Raw genomic sequence first — 26,692 nt, 5'->3', positions numbered from 1 at the left:
TATGAGATACTGATCTCCAGAAAGCTCTAAAAAATACAAACACATTTTAGAAGACCAATAGTCTGAGATGAATTCATCATTTCCTGGAAAGAAAAAAAAAAAAAGTTTTTCCTGGAAAACCAATCTATGAACTAAAATTCATATAAAGTACTAAAAAAATACCTAAGGAAAAAATACACAAGGTCACAGCTTGCCATCCAGTAATGTGAATGGAAAGTACAAGGCACAACACACCTCTGCCAGAGGGATTCTCTCTGCTCTGTTTTTCCCCTTCTTCTCTTTAGCCATTGGGATATCAGAGGTTGAAAAAGAAGGTGAAAGAGGACTACAGAAAAGGCAAGAAGGATAATCCTATGTTACCCAGTAGAGAAGACCACATTTTCCCATGCCCAATTTGATTTGTACAGATTTTAAAAGGAATTTCCTAAGGAACTGACCATGACACTCACAGAAAGTTATAAAGCATGTTGTTCAAAATTTATCTTTACCTGTGCAGTTACCACCACTTCTGTCCAACTCGTAGCCCACTTCACACTCGCATCGGAAAAGTCCAGGGAGGTTATGACAAGTACCATAGACACAGATGTTTGGAAGTGAGCACTCGTCAATATCTGAGAGAGGAATGGGAGGAGAAAAATATGAGGTTTCCTTATCTTTTTAAGATACAGACAGAGAACTGCAAGAAAGGTTCAGCAAACATGGATCTGGAAGTCAACTGCTTCTGCACACCATGTAAGACCAGAAAAAAATAACATGCAAGATTTATGTTTGGAGTCTAAGAAATCTAATCTATAACCTCTTTTAGGACAAAAAGCTCCTTCCAGTGTCTCTGCAAGCCATGCCAGAAACAAACTGAGCTTATTAGTGGGCTAATCTGATGAGTAGCAAAATTAAACACGCAGGAGAAAGGACGACTTTCATTGTAAATCAGTAGTCTTCTGCAGAAAACTGGACAACACCAAAGGAAGAGCTTGGGCCCAAAGGTGAACTTGATGCCCATCTTCACATGTCTGCATTTGACAGATCTTAGGTTTGGCAAGCAGAGCTCGCTTTTGTGCCTATTGTTCAAATCATTGCATCTGATTCAGTATTTACTGAATGCCAGATGCACTGCTCAAAGAACAACCATTTGATACAATAAAAAAAGTGTGTTTACAAAGGACCTTAAAATACTGCATTTAGTGTACACATCTGAGGAATTAAGGAAAGTCTATTTTAGCAACAGGAGCTAGGCTCTATATAAGCTATTTAAAGTTAGCTAACAGGTTTGAAAATAAATTGCTTCACGAAACATTATGAAATCTAATATTGTTTTAATTTACACAAAAATTCACTCTCATAAATTATTTCTCTTGGTAGAATACTAAAAAAATGCACTTTACAAGGAGAATAAATCCTATTTATAGTGATGTAGTTAAGAACTCCATCAAATACCGGTTACTGAGTTATTACTATGTCAGATGAGATGGCTGCATCTTCTTGACTGACTTAACTGATCAGCAGTATCAACTGAAAATTTCAAATGTTACAATCAAGTACAATGACCTTAATCATGTTGGTAACATGTTTATTATTTGATTTTTGTGAATCTTTGCATATGCAAAGCTCTTACGAGCGAGTTGCAAGCAGTTAACTGACAACTGACTTTCAAAATTGCACAAATACTCATGGGATTTATTCCTTTCTTTGGTGGACATACAAACTTTCTGTGAAGTTTAAACTTTCTTTCCAACACCGTTTCTACATCTTACAGAAACCCTCAAAGCATGTTCACTGTATTAGCTACCAAATCAGTCTTTTTCAGCTTCATCTATGCCAAGGCAAAGTAACAACTTTTTGTGTTCAATTATTATGAATAAAATGAAGAACTGGGTACAAATGATCAAGATGAAATGGCAGCTGACAATGCTACCTGGATCACCCACAAATAACGCACCACAAGATAGGCTTCAGAAAGCTGTACTTTACATATACAGTAGGTATATGAACATCTAGAGGCCCATAATAAATGAAAAACAGGCAAGTACCATCGACAATTTTCACGGAGCTCTCAATACAAGCACAACTGCAACTAATTGTAAGATTTTTCAAATATAAAATACAATTAAGGCAGAATTTGCTGAGTGTTGTTGAAAGCTTACAGAGAATTACCTTCACAAGCTTTCCCATCCAGACTTGGCAAAAATCCCATATCACATTCACAGCGATATCCTCCAGGGGCATTGAGACACTGCCCATTTTCACAGAGATTCAAGTTTTCTGAGCATTCATCGAGGTCTGTAAAGAGAAGAGAAGTTGCTGGTTTTCAGTAAACATAACCTTCTCACCAACATTTGCTTCAGCTGAAGCATGCAGTGTTCCAAGGATTTTAATTATTCCATTAGCTCTGAACACTCGTAGAAGACACTGCAATCTGGTTATGTGAAAAGGCTATTACATGTAACAGCTTGGTATATTTCTGACATGCTGAATATACTGCTCCTAATCAAAAGGAAAACTGGAGAGAGGCACAGACTCCTAAAGTAGCTACAGTTAATAACAATTGGAGGCAGTACACAGGGTCAAATTTAGACTCAGAATAGGCATGTGAATTTTATTATAGTTATTGTTTCTATTACAGCAAAGCCCAGAGGCAGCAACTGAAAAAAGAGGTTTACTGTGAAATGACCAAACATACGGTAATAGGTGGTCTCCATGCCAAACATACAAAACACTGACAAGTGGCACTGAGGTGAAAATAACTTGATCAAAATTAAATTGCAGGTTAACAGCTGATGAGAAAAACTTTGCTACTGGGCTACACTGCCCTTCAGACATATTATGGCTCTTACTCTCCAGCTGAAGTTCTATACATCACAAAAACACCCTACTTTTTGCAACAGAATCTGGCTCTCACAGAATCTCACAAGCTTGTAAAAGTCCATGGCTAGCAAATCAAAGGTAGCACCTACTGGGGGAATGCTGCAGAGGGCTTACAGAACACTTGTGTTGAGTCCCAGTCATCTCCTGAATCCATGAACAATTAAGTATCCAAATTAAAAACAAACCAAAAAAGTTCTACTCTGCAAGCATTCTATTTGAAAGATATAGTTTAAAGACTCCTGGAAATCATCATATGGGAAATTGACAAAGAGCACTGGGCTATGAAGGCCGCTAAGGAAGCTGAATCAGATTCAAGAGTAAATTAGACAGAGAGAACTAAACAGAATCCCAGGGTCCATTTATAATTTGGAATGATTCAAATTCAGCCTTAAAGCTGCTGAGCCAGATTCTAAGATGCTATAAAAACCTGCTGTAGTGGATAGAGTGCTGCTGATTGGCACTAGCTGAAAACCTGGCCCACCAGCTGTCTATCAGAACTTTATATCAAACAGTGTCACCCTCACGTAGCATCACTAGCAACACTGATGTCCTTAATGTAGTATTAGGGTCCTTGAAGACTAAGCTTACATGAGCTAATCTGTTCTAGAAAGCAAAAGACCGTAGCGTGGGTGGGAAACATCTCTCTAGCAATGTTTTATAATCACATTTACTGTTTATAAAATGAGGTTTCAGAATCAGCTACTTCCATCATCCTAAATGCCAGCACCGCATCCCAACACTGTCTCTCAGGATGATGCAGTAAAAGAGGACCCACATCTCACACTCACTTGTGGAAAGAAAAAGCATTTTCCGGCAGTTTTACGAATCAATTTTAATGCATGTGCCCTATTATTTAAATATTAAGGTGGGTAGCCAATGGACTGGTCTACTAAGTAGCCAAATATATGACTCCAACTAAAGGAGAAGCTCAAGGAAAACTTGCACTTTATCAACTGCAAAAAGTAACGGCTTTACACTAGGCATAATACATAGTATCTCTTTCAACTTGTGGCAACTTAGATGAAGTAGAAGATAATGGAAGATGACACATTAAGAGAATAATTTCAAATGCTTAAAAGCTGTTTTCGTGTATTGAACTGTAGGCTAACTTAGGTTGCAAGGGACCACCAGAGGTCATCCAATGTTCCTAAGAACACTCACCTGTACAAGTGAAGCCATCCCCAGTATAACCTTCTTTACACAGGCAGCGGTAAGAGCCCATTGTATTCTTGCAGTCAGCATGTGGGCTGCACATGTGGGTTCCATTGGAGCACTCATCCAGATCTTTAAAATAATAAAATTTAAAAAGAAAAAAAAAGCATTAGTTAAAAAACCACATAATGAACACAAACTTTAACTAGCACATGGCTCACAGGTGGTCTACTTTAAATAATCTTTCATAATAAAACCCACATATATATAGGGTCACCTAAGTGGAAAAGCGGTCACAGCTTATTTGCAGCCCAATAAGGTAACTGTGAATGAGGAAGCTGCAGGGCACTCTCAAAACTAAGACCTGTATCTTGTTTCCATGGGGAGCACTAGGAGACCACCAGATGTCTCCCATCAGCTGCCCTCAAAGACACAGTGCCTTCCTCCTTGATCCAGTCTGTTTCACCAACTCACATGCCAAACATGAGATAATTCTGATTTCACAGTTACCATGGCAGAGAACTTGTCCTCCAACAGATCATGTCAAAGCGACATTAACAACCTTCATAACCATTTGCCTTCTCAATTCATAGGTGTGGTATTGTTTTTTTCAGAATTGGTAGGACCCATTCTTGATCTGACTTTACAAATAAATACAAATGCGTATGACTCTCACCTGTGCACTTGATGCCATTTCCAATCCAGCCAGGGCTGCAGCTACATTTGAAGCTTCCTGCTGTATTTGTACATATGGCATGTCTATCGCAGTTATGGGCTCCAATTTCACACTCATTGATATCTGTAAAACCAAAGATGTTTGAAGAGCTCATGGATCAAAATTTCTCATATCCATCTCATACTGGAATTTCCCAAGAAAGACAGTGAGATCATGAAAGCAAGTCTGCATTTCTTTAGAACATGACATTTAAAAATGAAGCAGAAGAGAAAATCGCAGCAACAAAAAGCAAAGAAGCGTGTAGCATATTTCAAACATGTCCTGCCCTACTATCTATTTTTCTGATGAGCATATAAAGCAGTACTTCTGCAGTTCACTACAAAGCCTGGTAACTTTTATATTCAAGGAGAAAAAACAGTAACTCAGGTTTTCCTTCTTTTTCTAAGTGGTGAGCTCAGAAAGAATGTGAGGCCACAGCCTTTGGGAATAAGAGGACTAGCATTCATAAAGGTTACCACTGCAGGTGTTCAGCATCCTGGGATATGTTTGTCAAGCAGCTTTGCAATAGGTTGTGCCTAAAATTTGATGAATAAGTGGTGTGAAGACCTGTACTCCTCTGACAACAGAAAGATACCATTACAGTGTACTGGCTTGCATCTTGACCATACTTTAACATGACTGAAGGAAAGAAGACAGTTTTCCCATCTGTCCATCCTGGAGTCCACAGAGAATGACTTGGCTCAGCATCACCTGCAAACTCCTGCTTGGATTATCGCTAGGTACTTAATAAAGCCAGGTTCTGTTTTGCCAGAGACTGTCTGGAAGGTGGAGGATGGAGCTGTACCATTATATTTAATGTGACGGCTGATGAACACAAAGTTCATTAGGTACGCAGTTTATTAAGAACTCAGGAAACCCAATACAGTGGAAAAACTCAGCATCCTTGGAGACACCAGGCAGCAAGTCATCTAATCTTCAACATACAAATTGGTGCCAGCACATTCTATTTCAGTACTTGCTATTTTCACCTTGTTTTCATCCTTGGGCATTCTCTGGCAATGTCAGAATGTGTAGACAAAAACCCTCCAACCTGAACTCCATTCTTCCTTGTCACAAAGCAGTATTAATGTCCCATAAAAGTACTTGAAGAATGTATAAACTTGAAGGCAAAGTTTTCAGAAATTATACTGGTAACTAAAACAAAACTGGCAGGAATTTTCTTAGACATCTGAGCTATGGATTTCACAGTGTTTTCTACAACCAAATTCTTTCTAACTGTGCTTTACTTCTGTGCAGGATATAAATTATCTAGAATTCACATCAAACCACGTAATATTTATACCATCTTTTTCAGCCCTTCCAGGTGCCTTTGCTGTTGTAGTAAGCCGGAACATCTCATTATCTAGAACAGCTGATGGAAAGGGAAAACAGGCTAACAAACTCTGCATGATTCCACAGATGAAAACCCAGCTCAGACCCTACTTGAGAAGATGATTAAGAAAAGGCATCAGCCATTAAACAAGTAACAACCTTTGGGGTTCTCAGCCCCAAAACCACAGATTCCAGTTTCTGTATCATTGCACCTAAAAAACAGTTAGATGTTTAAAGATGGCAAGAAAGTGGAGCCATAGATGAAAGAGTTCAGGTCCATCTTAACCATATCTTTCATAACTCTTTCTTAGTTTTTTTTGTCCTCCTTTCTTTAGACAAAAGGCTCACAGTCCTTTCTCCATGCCCTGTACATATATTTTGTCTTTTCACAAAGGCTACATGTGACTCTGAGAGGCAGACAACATCCATCTGTCATCTTACAATAAAAAACGCAAGTCCAGAAATTACCCAAACCCCCTGTTGGTTTGGGTTTTGGGATTTTTTCGTTGGTTGGTTTTGTGCTTGCTGGGTTGGGATTTCTTGTTTTGTTTTGTGGTGGTGGGTTTTTTTAAAGTCTGTGTAGCGGAATTGCATCAAAATCTTATTTTTCTGGGTTTCTTTCTAAATGAGGCATTGCTCTGAATCAAAACCCCAGACATGAGCATTCCCATGATCTGAATGCTGATGTCTAGATAGAGATCTAAATCTGGCAGCTGGAATCTACTATTTATGAATGTTGACTGCACCAACAAGCTTGAAAACACGCAAATGGACGCTTACTTTTTAAAACTTGAAAAAAGGATGAGGAGCAGATAATCTCAGAGCATATTTGACTTTAGCATGTGCAAAAACTCATATGAAGATAACATCACCCTAAACAGGAAACTAGTGTCTATCAAAAATCAGAAAAAAAACCAACTCATTTTGGCTTGGACTGAAGGGAAAGAAAGACTAGATGGAATTTCAAGAGGCCAGCTACAGTATACATTGACATAAAAAACCTGAGGCAAACATTCTATATTTTAACCTTTACGTGATTTTATCCCCAAACTGCGAAACCACTGTTAACATTAAGATTGCACTGTATTTGATTATTTGATGCTTTGAAACGTACAAACAATCACATGCTTCCTTATACCCTGCGGAGCACAACGAAACACCACAAAAAACATCATCAGTGGAGAGATTGCTGCCAAGGTATTTTTTTGAAACCACCAGCAAACACAAACAGAAACTTGCATGCAACAGCTACACCACAGTGAAGTCATGCTCAGGCTCCAGTTTCAGGCAATCAAACCCAAATTCTCAACTCTACACAAAGTGACTGTGGATTCCAACCCATCCCTGCTCACACTGACCCACTAACACTTTGCTCCTGAGAGCTCCCACTAACATCTCTCAGCATTTGTTCCTCCATCAGCTATTTCACACACACAGAGTAAAACGCTGGGAATCTTCTGCGGAATGAAATTTGCAAGCACAAATCCATATCCAAAAACATGGGTATTTATAATGGGATCAACTTTCTCAGAGATCATCCACTGAACTGCTATTCCACTTGCTTTGAACAAAATCCTGAAATCCTCTTCAGCTTTTCACGAAAAAATTCAACAGATTTAAATGGTTTCTGACTGGGTAAAGACCAAATAGGGAATGCAACATATATATTCTAATACCATCTAACTCTACAGGGACATCAGAGGGCTTTTTTCATTGATGCATAGAAAGCTTTTCAGATACTTAAATGAAAGCTGATTGAGGCATATAAAATACCATCACTGGCTTCATCCCAGATTTCACTTATTTTCAAAGCTCTCTGTGTTTAACTTAGATGTTATTTTGCTATAATTCCTATTCTCTCCTTTCATTGCACAGCTGAGTTGTAAGCCTAAATTTATTGCATTGCAATTATTTCCAAGGCAAAAGAGATCTCAGACCAAACACGGTCCTGTGTAAACGGGGCAGTAAAATCAATGGAATTTATGCCTGCTTATACTGGAGCTTAATATGGATTTATGTTGCCATAAGTGTTGAATTATGGCTTCACAGAATGAAACAGAAAGGAGAAGTTGAGCTCTGTAGGGGAAAAAATTAACTCAATATAAATATCTTTAATAAAAGCAAGAGTCCAGATTGTGCTGTCTGTACATTGCAGTACAAACAGTACTACACTCTTCAAACACTCCAACTATTTCTATATAATTGCTTGAAGACAAAGGCATTACTCGGTCTGAGTAAAGGTATCATGACCCAAAAAGCACATAGGAGGACACAGGGTTTCACACAATGATGGCCTATTCCCATTGACTTCAGGGGGATTTTCACTGAAGAGTAAAGGAGTGAGTCACTGATTTATATCAGCATTCTCCTTCTGCCTCCAGTATGAGGCTGTGACAAGCCAAGGAAAATAAAGACATTCCAATGAGAGACTGACACTGCATCCTCAGCAGTCCCATTGTGCCCCGGTCCTGCTGCACACATGTTCTCAGCTTTGTAATTGCACAACTCCCATTAATACTAAGGGAGTTGTCTGCCTACAACAGATGAGAATACGCATGATAAATAATATGCAGATCTGACATCATAACAATCCCAAGCACTCTGGGGAAAAAAAAACCCTGTCAGTCACCCTATTTTGTTGGCTCCTTCAGTTCTCTTCTCTGGACAATTTTTTTTTTTTTTCTCAAGCCTTTGGCCTAAAGCATCTCTCCCATTAATGACAGAGGCACACATTTTTAGGGCTGTGGATGTGCAGCAAAAATACACATCAGATATACCTGTCATGTTGGCACTATGCTTGCAAACATGGCAACCAAAGGAAAGAAATGGCTAGCCAGTATCTGCACAGCACATCCCTACACAGTCTGGAAGTGGATCATTAAACTCAGAGAGCAGCATGGGGATAAATTGCTGTATTCCCACCTATACTCTGGAAACACCCAAGTCATTCTTCTGCATTCAAACAGAATGAGAGCGAAGATTAACCCATGCAAATTCACATGTTCATCATGAAGCATGAAATCCTCAGGGTACTCTATGTACCATTTATGTTTTCTGAGGATTTCATTTGGGCTTCAGTAGTCTATGAGGATCCTCAGCAAAGTGTCAATTTAATTCAGACTCTGCCTATAAATCAGTAGTTTTGTCAGGAATTATTCAAATCCCTTAAGCATTTTCTGACTTTAATTTTTTTTTTGGCCCTCTCTGCATATTTGTGCATTTCATCACACTGACGTTTCACTGATATTTCAAGCCTGGGCCCAATTCCCACAGGGCCAGTCGTCTGGTGGAAGTCACAAGGCATTTCTTCCTCCTGGGTTGCTGCCCATGTAATCAGGCAGGTAAAAGGGAAGGCTTTCCAGAGGGAGAAGGCTGTGAATTTCAACTTAGCACTCACACAAGTACAGAAATATATGAGAGAATATTGCGATCTCTAAACCTGTAAAATTGTTTTCCCCCTTGGAATCACTGTTGTGTTTTATTCAGCACACTGCACTGTAAGCATCTCTTGGAGTTTCACATGGGGCCATTCTGTTGTTGCCTGCTATCCCTCCTTACGTCACCAGCACACTGGGGCACAGCATGTTATTGCTGGACAGGCGCCTACTCACAATACACTCCTTCTGTAATACCCGATTTGGCGGGCAGCATCTTAATATTATTATCTTCTGGTATTTGGCCTGACACAGCCAGCTCCCATATTCACAAGGGGAAATGTATTTGTTTCACTGATACCAGAACTCTCTTGTGCCATCAAGGCTGAAACACAATGTGTTATTAATGGCCAGAAGCCAAAAGGCAGAGGAGAGAGGCAAGCATATTATACAAGCCACAAAATGTTACAGACTTACTTCTGAGGGCAAATGAGAGGGCTCACCTCTTCCTTTCACCATATCAGGTCTCCTCCTTATAACCAAGTTACTGTCAGCCATGCAAGCTTACAGTGTGCACTCACTCCTCCTTTATCGACTATCATCATCATTACTTGATGACAGTAAGTAATGTTCAAGATCAAACTCTAACCTCTCACCCCACACCAAGGCTGCAGCTGAACATCTTCCACTAGTCTTTCTCCAAACAGCAGCAGCACGGCCCTCACAGAGTCAGAGCCCAGTCTCAGCCCTCCAACTCCCTCAGCCTGCTCTGCAGAAATCCAGCTGACTTTTCAAGCACATTTATTTTTAATCTGAGAATCATCATGGGAAACTTCAGTCCCCAAGTCCTTCTTGTTCAGTTTGACATTGTGAAAAGTGTCCTAAGCCAGTGAAAGCACAGCTCCAACAGCAGCAAATAGCAGGTCTGCATATACAGCCGTAACTGGCAAGGATTTATAGGAGAGCATCAGAGAAGATCTTGTTCCTCTGTGAAAATACCAGAGCAAGTAAACCTAAGGCTCTACATCAACAGTGAAATATTACAAATTTACAGGCAATACTCCAGAGTGGTGATGAATCACTGAATAAAAATGCAAGTGCCAATACAGGATTTCATCTCTGCACAAGTACGTGTGTATTTTATTGACAGCAAAAGCAGAGATATTTGTCCTAAAGCTGGGCAATCTGGAACTGGGAAGATCTGCAGTCTTCTCTCTAGTGGCTATGTACCACTGCCTGCCTAGAAAAATCTCAACAGAACTGCTCTAAGTCAGTCTTGCCACAGCGTGCCTTGCGAATGGAAATGAAACCATTCGTAGCACACTGTCTAGGAAACCTGCATCTGCAACATATGGGTTTGCATCATTTTTAAAAAATTATATTTTTGTTAATAAAATCTGTCCACATTCTTACTGAGAATCAAGAAGGGAACTAACATCTGTGTGGGATGGGAATGTAAGTCAGTGGGTGGAATCTGAGTACTGTCGAATGATTGGGGAAAAACCATGTTTATTTGTTAAAATGGAAACAATCAGTAATGACAAGGGAGCTGAAATATTTAGACAAAACTGTAATGGAACCCAGAGGACGTTATTTAGTTGTTCTCATGAAACACAGAACCTCCCATTGAAAGCATTGTACACATTTTTGTAATTTTTTTTTCCTTGGGAGTTCCTAAAACTTGTGGATGCTTCTGATCAGTCTTTAAGACAGGAATTGAATCTTGGGGTCAAGGTGCTGTTGGCAAAGTCCCTTAAGAAGTCCTGAAGGATGCTCTCCTGGTCTGTAATACCCGAGCATGGGTACTTCAGCTCTGCTCTAACACTGTGCAAATATTTGGTGGGGAATTTAAAAGTCTCCACCAGTAAATCATACCCTTTAAAAACCAGAAAGCAAGAATCTGCACACTGCAGTCACAATGGGACCCATATCTACAGCGTTTCTTCAGCATGAGACCAGCACAGAAAGTTCCTGCTCTGCTTCCTCTCTTTTTTTATTTAAATATGAAAGATTTTGGTGATCTGAGTATGTGATCCCATCTGAGCTGCATCAGCATAACTGATAATTCACATTTTTGTCTTAGACCACTCACCTCTTTCACATTACTGAGCCCTCTACAGCACCCGTTTTCATTAAGGTGTCCTGGTGGTTTTCCTGGGGAGTGCCATCCTCTCTGTGACACCAGCATAAAGCCAAAAGCAACAGTAAAGCTAAAGATGTGAGGTGGTGGGAAGAGCCCACATGGGATGGACACTGGGCTTGGCTGGGACCAAGAGGGAGGGATTTCCTTGTCTCTCCTTTAACAAAAGAGTATTGCTTAGGACATTTGCCACTACTCTGCATTGCATGATGCCAAAAGGGTGGCTATTTCGAGGCACTTCCCCAGAAGCTATATCTCAGATTGCTTCCCTACCTCCATGACTGTTCTCTGTCTTTTGCCTTCTATTAGTTGCTTCCATCTTCCTTGACTGCTCCTTAGCTGCCCCATGTGTAACTGATCAGCACAAGGGTTTTCAGGTCTAGAGTACTGAAGATCTTCATATAATTTAGCACAGAAACAAAGAACATTGAAATGTTGGTCTACAGGGTACAATTAGGGATTTCTTGGATTTAGATCAGTTCATATGTAAGTCAAAGGCAGCTGTTACTAATGCACAAATATTCGTCCACGGTCCAATATGCAAAGTACAACTCCAGCTTTCAGACTGTTCTATGAGAGCTGTAAAAAAACCAGCTTCATGTATTTGGGGCACTTAAAGAAGTATATTATTAACTCTACAATGAGGACAGACTAGGAATAAAAGTTTGTCTCAAAGACATTGCCAGAAAAACGTTTACTCTAAGTCTACACTAAAAATTATATTAAACATATGTTTGCCTTCATATCTGGGCAAAGCCTCAGACTCTCAACACCTTGGCTAGAGAAACCCGCACTAGGATTATTAATATCATGCCCTCAGAGCCTGTATATTTGAATCTCATTTCTGTTTGCTGGCAATACATGAAATAATGCAAATTCTGAATTTGCTGATATAATGTGGTTGAGTATCTTTATTGTTGCCACTTTGCAAAAACTGAAAATATATTTTAGCATCTATTTCAAGCCATCTGTTTTTGCCAAAATAATGCTTGGAACAGATACCTGTTATTTGCATGCGTAGTGTACAATTAACTAATCCAAATGCACTGAGGTCCTCAGGAGCCTGTCAAGTTACAGCAATAGCATTTTCTGTTCTTTTAAAGCAACAACAATACATAAATAAGCCTAAGCCACAGAAGTTCAGCAGAATGCAAGCTCAGCAAATCTGGATAAGAGATACAATATTTAGCACAACTAATTGGAAAGCAGCACAGTGAGAGGAGCTTTTGAACACTAGAGGGAAAAAAAAAAGGCATGCAGACTCAGAAGTTTAACCAAAAGTTACTAATTAAAAACATACCTGTGCAACCAGTTGTGCCTTTCTTGCCCGAATATCCCATATCACAATGACAGATAAATGAGCCCTTCGTATTTTCACAGGTTCCACTCAGACAGATGTTTGGATGCAGATCACACTCATTAACATCTAAAAAAACCCATTAATTAAGATTCATTAAACAAAATTCTTAAAAAGTAGCTGATGAAATCTCTTGAGCTATAATGTTCTGATATAAAATTGGGTCTACATATGCAAAGAGAAAATTGCTTAGGTAAGTTATTCCATACCTAGCATACATTTTGAGATCTGGTTTAACACAGCTACGTTACCATATCTGTATCAACATACATATATTAATATTTCCATGGCATGATCTGCCTTTCTGCAAACACTTCCTTTCTGAAAGCACTCTTTCAGCTGAACTGCATAAAAACCTCACTGGAAGATGACCCAAAGATACAATACTACAGATCATCATGTTTGCATCCCAATCTATAGGAATATACAGAGATAACACCTGCATTTGATAAACACAGCTTGTGCAACGGGGCTGGTTTTATGGTCAAGTGGCCAAAATAAGGGCATAAGTGCAATACTCTTAAAATATCACTGTCTGCCTACTTAGAAATAGTGCCCTAATAATTTTTCCCTAGTAAATGCAGTTTGGAATACATGTACTTTCACTCACCTATGCAAGTCTTCATGTCTTCAGATGCCATAAATCCATCATAGCAAAGACACCTGTATTCTCCTGGGATGTTTGTACACTGGCCTCCATCACAGATGTTAGGATTGTCTTCACACTCATCAATATCTACAGGTAAAAATCAGATTAAAATATGCTAACTTTATTCAATGCAACTAACCATAATCATGGCAAGCAAGCATTTTAATGCTCAGGTAAGTACAATGAGGACCGAATCCTTGCAAATAACTGAAAGGTACACTGCAGAATTGACCTGAAGAGTGAGCTCCTCATCTCCAGCTGAAGTCAGTCGCAAACATTCCCCTCTGACAGGAATCGACTTTGTAGGTAAAAAAGTCATTGACATAAAAAAAAAAAAGACCAACAACATAACAGAAAACCACATGGGCACACACAATTGGAAATTCTTGGATACAATCCATCATTGTTGAAGTCAATGGAAGCTCTGAACTCAAATTCAGTGACAAAAATGTCAGATTTTACAGAGCTTAAGAGTCATCATACATGTAGAATACCTCCACAGTTATCCAGGCGTGACAGAGTGGAAACACAGAGTTAAACTCATGATGGGAATAATATTTCACTGAGACTTTATATGGGGATTTTTTTAGCATTTCAACTGACTAGCCCAGCCAGCCATATAGTTCTATCCTCTAGCATGAAAGTTGTTTTCTCAGCTCATGAAATTAGCCATCACTAATTGGGGTCAAGCTGCAGAAGGAGATACTTTATAATATTAATGCAGCCATGCTAAGATCTGAAATTTTTTTCAGAGTCCCTGGGGTTCTATTAGTGTTCCTTCTAAAACTCCCTAGAATTGACCTGTGTCAGCACCAGCATGGACGAGCAGGAGCAAGAATCAGAAACTCTGCCTAGTGATATCATGGGAAAAAAAGCAGCACAAAAAGGACAAGATTCAGGAACCCTCTCCAAGAGAAAGAGTGTAACTCGTTATCAGACCAGTCTGTTGTGGACTGCAGTAATTATGCAGCTGCAGAAGATAAACTCACTTTAATGCAAAATACTGTGTTCATTATTCTTCTGTATTTCTAGCAGCTAGTGCTTGTGTGGACAACACAGCATCTGCAAGGAAAAAGGCTGACCAGCTCCTGTTGATCTTAACAAACAAATAATGTTGGCATGGACACTAGCCTGAAGATGTTAACTTGGAAGAGAATTTGAATTAACATGCAAAAGTAAGCTCTAGAAATGGGGATAATAATGACAGAAATAAAGAACTTTATTTACTAACCTGCCACTGTACTGATTTCACAGTTGGGGGAAAAATCAGCTGACAAAGAACCTGCTGTTTCTCCTAATTGAACAGATTATTTATGCATAACCTCACCAATTCAAACCTGACCTACAACTGAACTGAATGGCATTCTTATCAGTTCAATTCTCAAGAAATATATTTTGTAATGGGTTCCAGCTCTGTGTGATGGTAAAGATAAAAGACATGTTCACACAACTGAAAAATAGGTGTTTCACTTACTCAGGTCACAGTGCTACTGTATTCTGTACCATACACAAACATCTAACACAGTAAAACCAGATATTCAGTGAAATGAGTAGAAAATGGCACAAAATACAATTTTTTCCTGTTTTCACTCAGTTTGGGCAGAGACAAAATTTCTGCATGTGGATTTTGAATATTCAAACCTGTTCAGGTCTAAAACTATATACAAATTCTAAATGCGAGCTCTCTCTATTAATTTGGTATAGAAAACTCTCCATTTGTCCAACTATAAAGGCAATTCTATTCTGAGAGATTAACCCTCTTACATTTCTCATGCTCTTCAAGGAGCTCTTGGGTGGAATTGGCAAACTGCTGGCAAACACTCACATGCCTCGGCGGGCCAGCGGTTGTACAGAAAGAAATCAGAGAAGAGTAGGGTAGAATTATCTTTCCAGTAACCTATGTGGAAATCACCAAGTACAATTCACTTACTGGGATTATGACTCCCAGACTCCCAAAGGAGAATATCCGTTACAGAGCTCTGAAAAATTTTCTCACATTTCTAAAGTTTTCTTAGCTGTTTCCTAAGAAAGATTCATGCTATTCAAATTTCAGTTTGTCTGAAAGTCAGTTTTGAAGTAATGCAGCATACTTACATTTGACAAAACAAAGAATTATAAACAGGAATTTTCTAGCTTGCTTAAGAGCAGATACCACACAACCACAGAACAGGGCAATCAGCTCCTTTTCTAGCATTTGTCTATTCTCTCTCCAATATAACCATACAGCAGCACACATGCAGAGAGTATTTTGGCTTCTGTTTATGATGATTCTTTCCATTGACTTCAACACATTTTGGATTTTGATTCAATGTAATACTTTAAAGGAGAAAATTTATCTCCTACTGAAAAAAAAAATACAGCTTTTCATTATGAAACTCAGAATCAACCTATAAACTTTCTGCAATTATGAAGAATCAATCCCCTTCAAAGCAATTCAGTCTGCAGTTTTCATTTCTGGTACTTTGGAGATGTTTACTTTAGGGAAAGAACTTCGCTTGCCATGCACTAACTGCTGTTTGTTTGGAGTTTTTTTGTTTCTTTGCTTTTACAGTATATTTGTTATAAAAGCTTTAATCTTAAAAAGAAGGTCCATTTTTAAACTACTGAAATAAACCCTTCCGGTGAAAAAGTTCCCAAAATCTCCCTTACCAGTGCATGTCCTGTGGTCTGGCATGAGTGCAAAGCCTTGCTTGCAGCTACATTCATAGCTGCCCTCCGAGTTTGTACAGAAGTTCTCACAGCCACCATTCATTATGCTGCACTCGTCAATATCTAAAATGGAAAAACTTACAGTTAAAACCCAGAATACTTTCTATTTTAAAGCATGTTTCAAGTACACACTTTGAGTCAGAGTCCTGGTTTCAGCTGTAACAGTTATTTTTCTTCCTAGTAGATAGTGCAGTGCTCTGAACAGTGATGATAACACACTGATGTTTTAGTTGTTGCCAAGTAATGCTTACCCTGAACAAGGATTTTTCAGTCTCATGCTCTGCTAAGTGAGGAGGGGCACAAGCAGCAGGGAGGAAGCAGAGAGAGGACACCTGACCCGAAGTAGCCAAAGGCATATTCCATACCACAGGACATCATGCCCAGTATAGAAACTGGGTGGAGTCACTCAGAAGAGACTGATCACAGCTCAGGTTGGGCTTGGTATCGGTCAGTGGGTGGTGAGCAATTGTATTGTGCATCACTTTGAGCTTTAATTTCTTCTCTTGTTGTTTCCGATTATCTTTATTATTGGTATTCTTTCTATTACCACTATATTTTACTTTATTTTTGTTATTAATTTTTTTTTATTGTTCTTATCTCAACCTGTGGGATTTACATTCTTTTGATTCTCCTCCCCATCCCACCTGGATGGAGGGCGGAAACTGGAGGAGTGAGTGAACAGCTGCATAGTGCTGAGTTACCAGCTGGGCTAAACCATGACAGTCAGCTTTGCAGAACAGCATCAATCCAGAATGTACGCTCAATATTTGCACACTCCATGAACATTCAAGTGTTTGCAAATATAGGTATTGGGATGGATGTTAGGCAAACCAGCGAGGGAAATAGATGGTGTTAGCTGATTGCAAAGAAATACTTCTGCAGTTCTTTTTCTACATATATAAAAATACCACTGTTGGGTTACCACAGTACCATGAAGGCAACAAAGTTTTTGTAAGGATCAAGGGAAAAAAAATATCTGCTAGGCAGAATTAAAGCCACTGGATTTTTCGTGTATTTCTGTGGCACAATAAAATGTACGCATATGAAGGAGTGCACAAGACGTGATTTAAGCTAAATGTCATTAACAAAATACATCTTTGAGGAAACACTGGAAAGGCCCTATATTTGAGACAATTGTGTAACTAATTAGGAAAAATTCAACTGAACCACATGAGTCTACTCCATGGTCTGTCAGGAATGCTGAGTTTTAATCAAATATAGAACTCAAGATTTAACAAGGTATTCCCTCTTAATGATCAAAGTCTGAAGTCTTAGGCTGCTTAAAATAATGTGCTATTTTACGCATCATGACTGATTTACTAGAGAAAATAGGCTATTAGTTAGCTGCAGCACTGCCATAATTTAATTCATTTCTTACAATGGGTGTGCATTTAGGGGTTTTTGCATACTATTTTTGACAGACTCCGATACATTTTTGAATCACAGTTAAAAATGTCTTTATACAACTACTAAAAATGAAACAATTATTTGTGGTATATCTCTCCTATTCACTAGACATTCCATGTAGATTTTGTCCTTACCGACACAGTATAACTTGTCAGGTGTTGATTGATACCCAGGGTTGCAAGCACACTGATACTTTCCAATCAGGTTGACACAACGTCCGTTTCGGCACAGGTTGGTGCTTAATTCACATTCATTAATGTCTGTTGCAAAAGAAAAAGAGGAATAGAGTTTAGGTGTGAATGAAAACGATACTGAAACAAATGTAAATGCATGCACAGCACAAGAGCCATACAAAAAGCTGAGCACAGTATTGATTTTGCCTGCATGTCTCACCTATACAAGCAGAGATATTTGGTGATATCTGGTGGCCTGGAGGACAATCGCACCGAAAACTCCCCTCTGTGTTGATGCAGGTGCCTCCTCGGCAGAGAAGGGGGTTGCGCTGACACTCATCAATGTCTGTGGGGAGAAGAGAAGGTACATCACTGCAGGGGCCAGCACTGCCACAGCAGCAGGTCCCTCACCATAACCTACTACCCATCGCAGCACTTCCTTAGTCACCCCTTTCACCCCAGTGCAGTTAATAAAATAAAATATATTCAAAAAAGGTTTCTTCTAAATTTTAATCTACTGTAACTTCAAAGTTCAGGATGGTGTCCCACGTAGTAAAATGGGGACTGCAGGGATAAATTTAACATCCTAAATTCCTGATCTTTGCTCATATATGCTTTGGCATCCTGCAGAAGCAGTGAATTCACATTTGGGGTGGAAATCAAGTTCAAGTGAGCTTTAATAAGACTCACAAAATGAGAGGGACCTCATTGCACCTAAATGAGGGACCTAAATCCAGATGCAATCAAACCTTACAAAAAATATGAAATAAAAAATAAACGATGCAGACCATACTAGCACACAGTACACTAGTGCAGATCTATATGGTCTATAAAAAACATACCCATGCAGTTTTTCATCATCATAAATCCACTTTCATAGCCTTCAAAGCATTCACATTCAAAGTCTCCAGGAGTATTGACACAGATGCCTTGGCCACAAAGATCAGGAGAAATGCGGCATTCATCAATATCTGTAATAGAAAACACATTCACAGTATTTTTAAAGCAGTTCAGTTTCTCCTTTTCAAATCAAAGGTATAAGAGATACATCAATGCAGTTTACCTGTGCAATTCCTCTCTTCAGAATCAAGGGCAAACCCACTGTCACATCTACACTTGAAGCTGCCAATGGTATTTCTGCATTTTCCGTGGGTACAGAGGCTGGGGAACATTTTACATTCATTGATATCTAAAAATGAAACAGTAAGGACATATCACGTTATCACTTCATGCAAAAACAGTGCACAAAAGAACAATGCCAAATTCAGAGCTCATTCTTTGTCATGACAATGACCCCCTTCCCTTTTGGGAAAACTGTAGACCACACTACATTAACTGATAGTGACTTCCCCCTAACCAACAATGCAGACACTCTGCACTGGAACTGCCAAGAGCACTTTTCTGCCATAAAATGTTATTAATCTCCCCTTTGTCCTGCAGGATCTGATCTGCAGCTCACTGAAGTCAACAGTAAGATGTCAGTGGACAGAAGATCAAGCCTACAAGGGCAAAGGGAGTTTCCAAAAGAACCACTCTGTCTTCTGGTTTCTGAGAAAAAAAATGAGACTTCCATGAGTCACAGAAAACATAACAGCATAAATAAAATCACATGTTACTTTTCTTTATGGATAATTAATGGCTTAGTAACTGTTTATAAAACTAAGGCTGAAACCAACAACAGCAATTGTCATTCATACATATTTCCCCCTCCTTTCAAACTTCAGAATGTTTATTTTTTGGGTAACTGGCTTTCTCTATAAGCATATTCACATCCATTTGTGCTTCTGACATTGTCCAGCTTAACCCCAGTGGTAACCATGGTAAAACAGCTTTCAACACGTGATGTTAGGGTGTCACTGTGTGATTCCCATTTAACACTGGAAGTTTAGCAACAACAGTCACAACAAGGCTTGGTTTACAGTAAATTAAATTCTGCCAATCTGAGCTATCATCCTGGAAATAATTTTTCTCTACTTCTCCATATAACTCCACAAGAAGTTACCAAAATTATTCACCCCTCTCTTGCTCCACAGTGGAATTGAAGTAACTACACTCTGCACAGGTAAAAAGGATTGATCTTTCACATCCAAAGCTAACTGCTCAGTTTGTCCCAATTCTTGTACTAGCCAGGTTTTCAAAGCTATTCCATCAGTCAGAGGTGCCATTAGGTGCCACACAAGAGGCAAAGTCAGGCACAATTTAACCTCTCCAGTAGACACACAAATTTAGTGTTTTGAGGCTGCAGTATTATATCGTAATTTAATGGTCTGTGACACAGAATAAATTATCTTGTGTTCTACTCTGGCTTTAATTTCCATTAAAATTTAACTGGATTTTCAAATCTGCCTTAAGGTGAGTGAAGTGCCTGACTGTCACTGAAATCTTCAAACCTACAGGAATTGCCTCAGGAAGAGTGAAAGGAAAAGCCAGCATGATTTGCTGGCAATGAACCACTAACAGATCACATACCTTTTGAGAAAGGCTTCCCAGTTATCTCTATCTTTGTAGAGAACCCAGATCCTCTTGGACAAAGAGCTTCAAATTCAGGTGAACCCCTCAGAGGACATTCCTCACACTCAAAGCCCCACGCTGCCCCCACTGAACAGCAGCAAGCATCCATTCGGTGTCGGCCTGGTATTTGTGAGGTGCACTGTTCATCTTCATGCTGCAGGTAGCAACTCTCCAAGCGTATGTCTGTTGGGCAATTGAACAATATGTTGAGAGAGAAAGAGAAAATTTAGTTCACTGCAGAAGAACTCTTTTCCAGAGTTTACGGTAAATTTAAAGCACCATTCTGAACAATGGTGCTCCATATGAAGTTAATTTTGGATCAGAAGAAGATTTTAAGTATTCCAGTTTACTAAACTTCTGCAAGGCCTTTTAATTACTACAAGCTATGCCTTGTTCTGAGATAAATTTTAGACATTTACTATCATAACGGGATAAAGATGCTTTGGGTGGACAGCATGCAAAACTATGATATTGTGTTGCACCCTCCATTAAGGTATATGGTGTAGTCAGGAACACCACATCCCTCCTCAGACACCCAAGTCCCAGCCCACAATGTTACCCACTATCCATTCCAATCTTGCTGATTTCAGTGGCTTTGTTGATGAACAGTGCACAGATTAACTATAGGGATTTGTGAGATGAACAATCTGGAACTAAATCAATGCTATTCACCAGCTAGCAAATGGTGATGGGCTTTAGCTGCTACCACTGAAATCTGTTTGTGTTCCAGCTGAGCTAAGTTCATGTCCCCGATTTAGTCCATTTGAAAATTACTTATGTGGAGAAAAATAATTTTCCTTACTTGTAAGAAAACATGCAGGGCAAACATTGCTCATCACATAGATTTGCTCTTCCTTAGAAGACCTGTGAATGGAATTAATACTTACCAAGACATGTCCGTCCAGAAGCATCTAAAGTCATTCCATTGGGGCACTGGCAAACAAATGATCCCAAGGTATTGACACACTGACCATTCGTACAGACTCCAGGAAACACCTCACATTCATTTACATCTACGTCCAAACAAAATGTGAATAAAAGTAATCACTAGCATGCTAAACATGAACAAATCAGAAAAAATATTAACAACCTAATGCTCGGTTTTTAGGATAAAATAAAAAAAATTGGCTGACAGAATTCCAAATATTTAGAATTTCATATTCAAGTTAACCAGAACCAATTGATTACAGAAAAGATCAGAAATATACACGTTGCTATTTGTCATTCCTACATATACTGAAATCAAACTCAAAAGTAACAAAAATGAGAGGAGCATTTGAAAATTGTATCAAATTTCATACTCACTGTGGGCCAGAATTTTGAAGCAAATGGGCAAAGAAACAAAGGTAAGGGCATAATGAGAATATGCATTATTCCAACAGGATTAAATTAGGCTGTATTTTTTCGTATTTTTAATGTTTGTATTTTTAATGTTTGTCTCTTATCAGGCACACCTCTGCATGTCTGAAACTACAACACCATTTATAATCTGGCCCTATGACCCTGTCAGCAATTAATAATTTCACATACAGACTAAAACAAACTCCTTATGAGTGCACACAGAGCTCATTATGTATATATTTCTATATTTAAGTTGCAAATTTAGCACTTTTGGGTAATGATAACTTGATTAACTGTGTTAGCTTGGCATAAACATAAATAAATGTTTAGTAATCTAAGTGTGAGGTCCTGTGTGAAAAGCATATGCTTCACAACTGCCTTTAGGAAAAAGCCTCCAGCACTACATATGGCCCAAGATGAAGCATGACAATTTTTAAGACAGGAGAGGATAAGAACAAGAAATGAGAAAAGAATGAATCTGATAATCTACAGCTGAACACTCACGTATCAAGTAATCAAGAAGTGGGTAGACTGGACCTGCTAGGCACCCAGACAAAACTGGTGTGAACAAGCTCTACAACTCTCAAACTGCATGGAGCAGGATGGAGGATAAACTTGGGGTGGACATCAGTGGCATCTGCCCTTGATTAGATATAAGTAAAAGGCCCATATTGACTGGAAGACAGGAAGTAAAGCCACTGACTATTAGAAACCACTGAAACACTGTTCACAGCCTGTGAGCAATATTCCCACTGACAATTCCAGGGCTCACCCGTAAACTAGAGGATCGTTGCCAATTTAGTTTGCTTATTCCCTTGCACAAGGTCCATTACTCATTTTACATGGGCTGCGTATTGGAGAACTGAGTATCACCTTTTGTGAACTAAAATTGCTCCCTTGCTCTGTCTCCCACTTGCCAGTAAATTTCCTAGAGATCTTCTCCTGTCTTGAAAAATGCTTACATTGGTTGAAACCCAAATATGGCTTCAGTATGTTAGAAGCAGGGGAAACTACTCTAAAAAATCTGGGGCTATCCAGGTCCCATTGAAATGGGAAAAATTAAAGTATGTAATAGACGTAATCCGAAGTGCTGGTAAAGGAAATGCTGAAAACAGTTATGTCTACATCTTGGAAGGATAAACTTTCCATCGCAGCAGGGCTGAAAATGTTCTAAGACTTTCCTTGTGAAGAGAGATAGGTGGGGCCTTACTCCAGAAAGTGTTGCTGAGGTCAGATAAGTTATGTACAGTGGGTCTGCAGCACAGACGTGCCAAGGTATTCAGTCATCATTTGGAAAGCAAAGAGTATGTGTGAGGGTGTTCCTCTTTTTTTTTTTATTTTAGTTTTTGTTAAGGGAAAAAACAATGTTTCTTTATGGAAGCTACATATGGGAGTAATTTTTTAAAAAATATTTTAACTGCAGTGTCATGTCAGATGTTGTCAGTCAGGATGACCCACAGCAGTTTGAGACTCTCTGTGCTTCTGCTTGTTATGGAAATACACAGTACTTTTCCAGAGGTTCAAATCAATTCAAATGAAGATGAAATAGGGTGGGACCTTCAATTCTCACAGAATAGTATGGAGTCATCTCATACCAAGCAAAAAGCTACACATTAAGAAAACTTTAACCTTTTCTTTAACCAAAGTTTAATTGCGTCCTGATGTATTTTTTTCTTTTTTTTTTTCATAATGAACCTGTGCTTTGGAATGTGTCTTATTTCATATAATGTTGATGGAAGAAAGCCAAGGATAAGGAAAAAAAAAAATCAAACCTAACCATCATGTGAAACATAGTCTTCAAAAATTCTTTTTCTAAAGCATAGTAATGGGTTGTCATACCTGTGCATCAACAATGCCATGTTTTGTAACGTACATAAGATGCATACTTTGCCCAAATAGGTTGTTCAGTTAACAGTATTTAAAGAGAGAGAACCATCTTCTTATACTGGTAGACACTATATTTGCAAGTGTGTACTTTGAGATAAACTGTGAGTATGTAGGAATGTTAAACAAACTGAAACCAAATTCATCTCTGACATAACTCTAATGAAGTCAATGGAACTACACGAGGTAAGAATTTGGCATAGTGTACGTCTATACTAAATTAACCACTTAAATCAAAACACTGGCGCTTTTTCATTCAAGCTTTGATTTATGTTAAGGCAACAATAAATACCTTCACACAATGTTCCTCTTATTCTTGAATATCCCTTCTGACATATTGGGTCTGTAAAACAAACAAAAGTGAACATTTAGAATGCTACAGTCCAAAACTCACCATTAACTTATTGTGCTAAACTGATCATGTGAACTATTATCTAGAGTTTGTTGTTATGAGAAGTCTGAGTGTTTAGACAGTATCTCAGTATTTTCTGAGATAATTAAGAGATAAGATGGGGCAACTACATAAACTAGAGTTTCAGCCATTATCCTCTTCTGCTTCTCATGTGTCTTAGCTAGCTAACTCATAAGTGATTATACAATTCCTGCTTCATTCATATCAATTAATTAATTTAACTTATTCACAGCACATTACAGCCCTATTTACCATAGATGGATGAGGATGGATTCAGCTAAGATATACAGAGGATGAATTTAACTAAAGATTTGAGCAACACAGCAGCTTTCAGCATATAGAAATAACAAGCCACACACGTTTCTGCATTCATCAGCTCATCCCTGGGCTCCCAGCTCATTCCACAGTTCAGTCTAATTATCAAGTGAATATGGGGAGACCTCAACCCATTTCTTGACCAACTGTATGATTCCCTAGGTCACCAGTTAATCTACAGAGTATAATAACAAGGGCTACTCCCTCTCCTCCCCCCATTACTACACCAAAGATGTATTTGTTGCAAACATTTTCTTGGGAGCTCCGGGGAATATGCATCTATTGGCTACATCATTAGGAACTCTAGATCAGTAATTATGACAAACCATGCTAAAGTAATGCTGCAAGTTACAGACTGTAGGTGTGGTCCCTTCCCTTCAGAATATAAACTTGTAAAATCTTCACTATAAGACTCAGAGTTAGAACCTTCTATAGGTACATGCTACCTCTCAAACATTAAGATTTCTCTTTTTTTAGACTGAATGAGTGCTTGGTAATGGAACAAGTAAAGTTATGTGCCTAGCCTGTGCCCAAATTTCTATGACAATAATCTAGACCAACCTCAGAATAGGAAAAATCCTAGGTTCCTGAGGAAAATGAACAGCGTTACCTCGTTCACATGGTGTACATGGGCTTCCCCAGGCAGCACCCAGCGAGGAACAGCACTGGGACTTCAGAGTTGCTCCATTAATATTTATTTCGCATCTTCCATCCACTATGTTCTGCCAACATGTACCCTTAACTGTCTCTGTTTGGGGAAAAACCCAGTGTATTGTCATGCATTATACATTCGTATATTTGCAAACACATGTGTATTTAACCATGAAAAAGAATCATCCTTTCATTATAATTTACCACATCAGATATTAATTTATTTTAAAAGCTCCTAACTTATCCTTCTCTATGCTGGACTATAGCCTGAAATCATCTCAGCACAGAGCCCTTGCAACTCCCAGTTTATGTTTATTGACCTTAACAGGGAACATCTCAACACCATTCAAGACCTGAGTCATTGTATTTATTATGACACAGATTAGAGGCACATGCAGAAGAAAAGGGTAGATATGAACCCTTGCTAGGTATTCCATTAATCTATCCAATCCCTCAGACTGGATATCTGATCTTCCTGTCCTGGGAGTGGCAGGAGATAGCTAAGGGTCAGACAGAGCTATAGTTCCACAGTTTTCCTCAGTGACTCAGCAACAGCTATAAATAAGTGTCCCTCCAAAACAGGTAATGGAAAAAAGTTCACAAAGTATCCGAGTCACAGCACTGTCCATGGCTGCTCTTCTACAGCAGTTGTACAAAAAACTTACTCATGCTCTATCTCCAATAGAAAACTGGCCTTTCCAGAGAGCAGAACTTAATGAGAACCTGCCCATCCCTCTTGCAGGAGGAATTAAGTGGGTGAGCATAGTCCTGAAGAAGTAGTTTTAGCATTTTAGTATTTGTTGCAAAAAAAAAATTGTATCTCAGATTTGACATGGAAGCACACCATGCTCCCAAGTGTTAGTCACGCTTTATGTACTCACAGTCATGCTGAGAGCAAACACTTTCTTAATGTTGTTTCTGTAATATTTCCCACTAAATTTATCTATACAAGAGTTTGGGTTCTTTTTAACATTTGCTAAACTCGGTGTACAATACTTGTATGTTGCTACACATTTTCAACATAAAATCTTAAGAAGAATAAATACCTATGCAGATGGTTCTGGTTGTATCCAAAGTACTTTCAGGAGAACATTCACAAGCAAAAGAGCCTGGTGTGTTTTTGCACACACCATTAACACAGGGGTTAGATTCACACTCATCAATATCTAGAAGAGAAACACACTGCCATTAGTGCCAGGAAGTTTGAACAACAATACATATGGCCTTTTTTAGCTTAGGAAAAATGGAGGATGCTTTTCTCATGACTAGCTTTGTTGGTATTCTGTTTTTCTATTATGAGACTCTTCACAATAGACTAATGATGCCCTAAAGACACACTAACACATTAGGACATTAAAACATTGCACTTGGAAACAGCATCTCATTTTTCACTGATACCCAGCTATTGCAGTGCTTCTGATGACGGACTGTGCTGTTTAAATGATCTGATACACTTCCTGTCTGTGGTTCAGAAAGGGTTCAAACTAGGAGCCGTCTGGCTCTGCTCTCCACACAAGATAACAGATTTGTAGAACTTGGTTCTTCTCAAGTTTTTCTCACCCTTAGCACAGAATGGCCCCACTGGTAGTAGTCAATAAGGACAGTGCTAGTACAGACCTAATACAGGCTATTCCAAGAGGTTATCTAATGCTTTCATTTTGGCTTGTCTCTTCTCATTGCCCTGCTTCCCCCTTATAACGTCTTTTTT

General features: G+C 38.9%; 1 protein-coding gene across 4 annotated transcripts in view; it reads right to left on the bottom strand.

Moving 5' to 3' along the window:
* The window catches only part of FBN1 (fibrillin 1), a 151,639-nt gene that overhangs the window by 33,286 nt on the left and 91,661 nt on the right, over positions 1-26,692 (bottom strand). For 3 of the 4 annotated variants that reach the window (XM_061347354.1, XM_061347351.1, XM_061347352.1), the window contains exons 21-36: positions 26,031-26,150; positions 24,944-25,081; positions 23,899-23,949; positions 21,269-21,394; positions 20,340-20,564; positions 18,934-19,059; positions 18,713-18,841; positions 18,091-18,216; positions 17,832-17,957; positions 16,231-16,353; positions 13,543-13,668; positions 12,876-13,001; positions 4,691-4,813; positions 4,024-4,146; positions 2,152-2,277; positions 489-611 (exon numbers count right to left, since the gene is read on the bottom strand). In XM_061347354.1, the coding sequence (XP_061203338.1) occupies positions 489-611; positions 2,152-2,277; positions 4,024-4,146; positions 4,691-4,813; positions 12,876-13,001; positions 13,543-13,668; positions 16,231-16,353; positions 17,832-17,957; positions 18,091-18,216; positions 18,713-18,841; positions 18,934-19,059; positions 20,340-20,564; positions 21,269-21,394; positions 23,899-23,949; positions 24,944-25,081; positions 26,031-26,150 (2,037 nt within the window). Of the gene's footprint in view, positions 1-488; positions 612-2,151; positions 2,278-4,023; positions 4,147-4,690; positions 4,814-12,875; positions 13,002-13,542; positions 13,669-16,230; positions 16,354-17,831; positions 17,958-18,090; positions 18,217-18,712; positions 18,842-18,933; positions 19,060-20,339; positions 20,565-21,268; positions 21,395-23,898; positions 23,950-24,943; positions 25,082-26,030; positions 26,151-26,692 lie in introns of those variants that run through there. The other variant, XM_061347353.1, reaches the window with a different exon arrangement.

Source organism: Neopsephotus bourkii, unplaced genomic scaffold (assembly GCF_033783945.1).
Source record: "Neopsephotus bourkii isolate Nb327-2 ecotype Australia unplaced genomic scaffold, CSIRO-AGI_Nbou_v1 NB_318, whole genome shotgun sequence".
Lineage (NCBI taxonomy): Eukaryota > Metazoa > Chordata > Aves > Psittaciformes > Psittacidae > Neopsephotus > Neopsephotus bourkii.
Note: the sequence above shows the minus strand (reverse complement) of the source record. Positions and strands in the feature narration are given on the sequence as shown.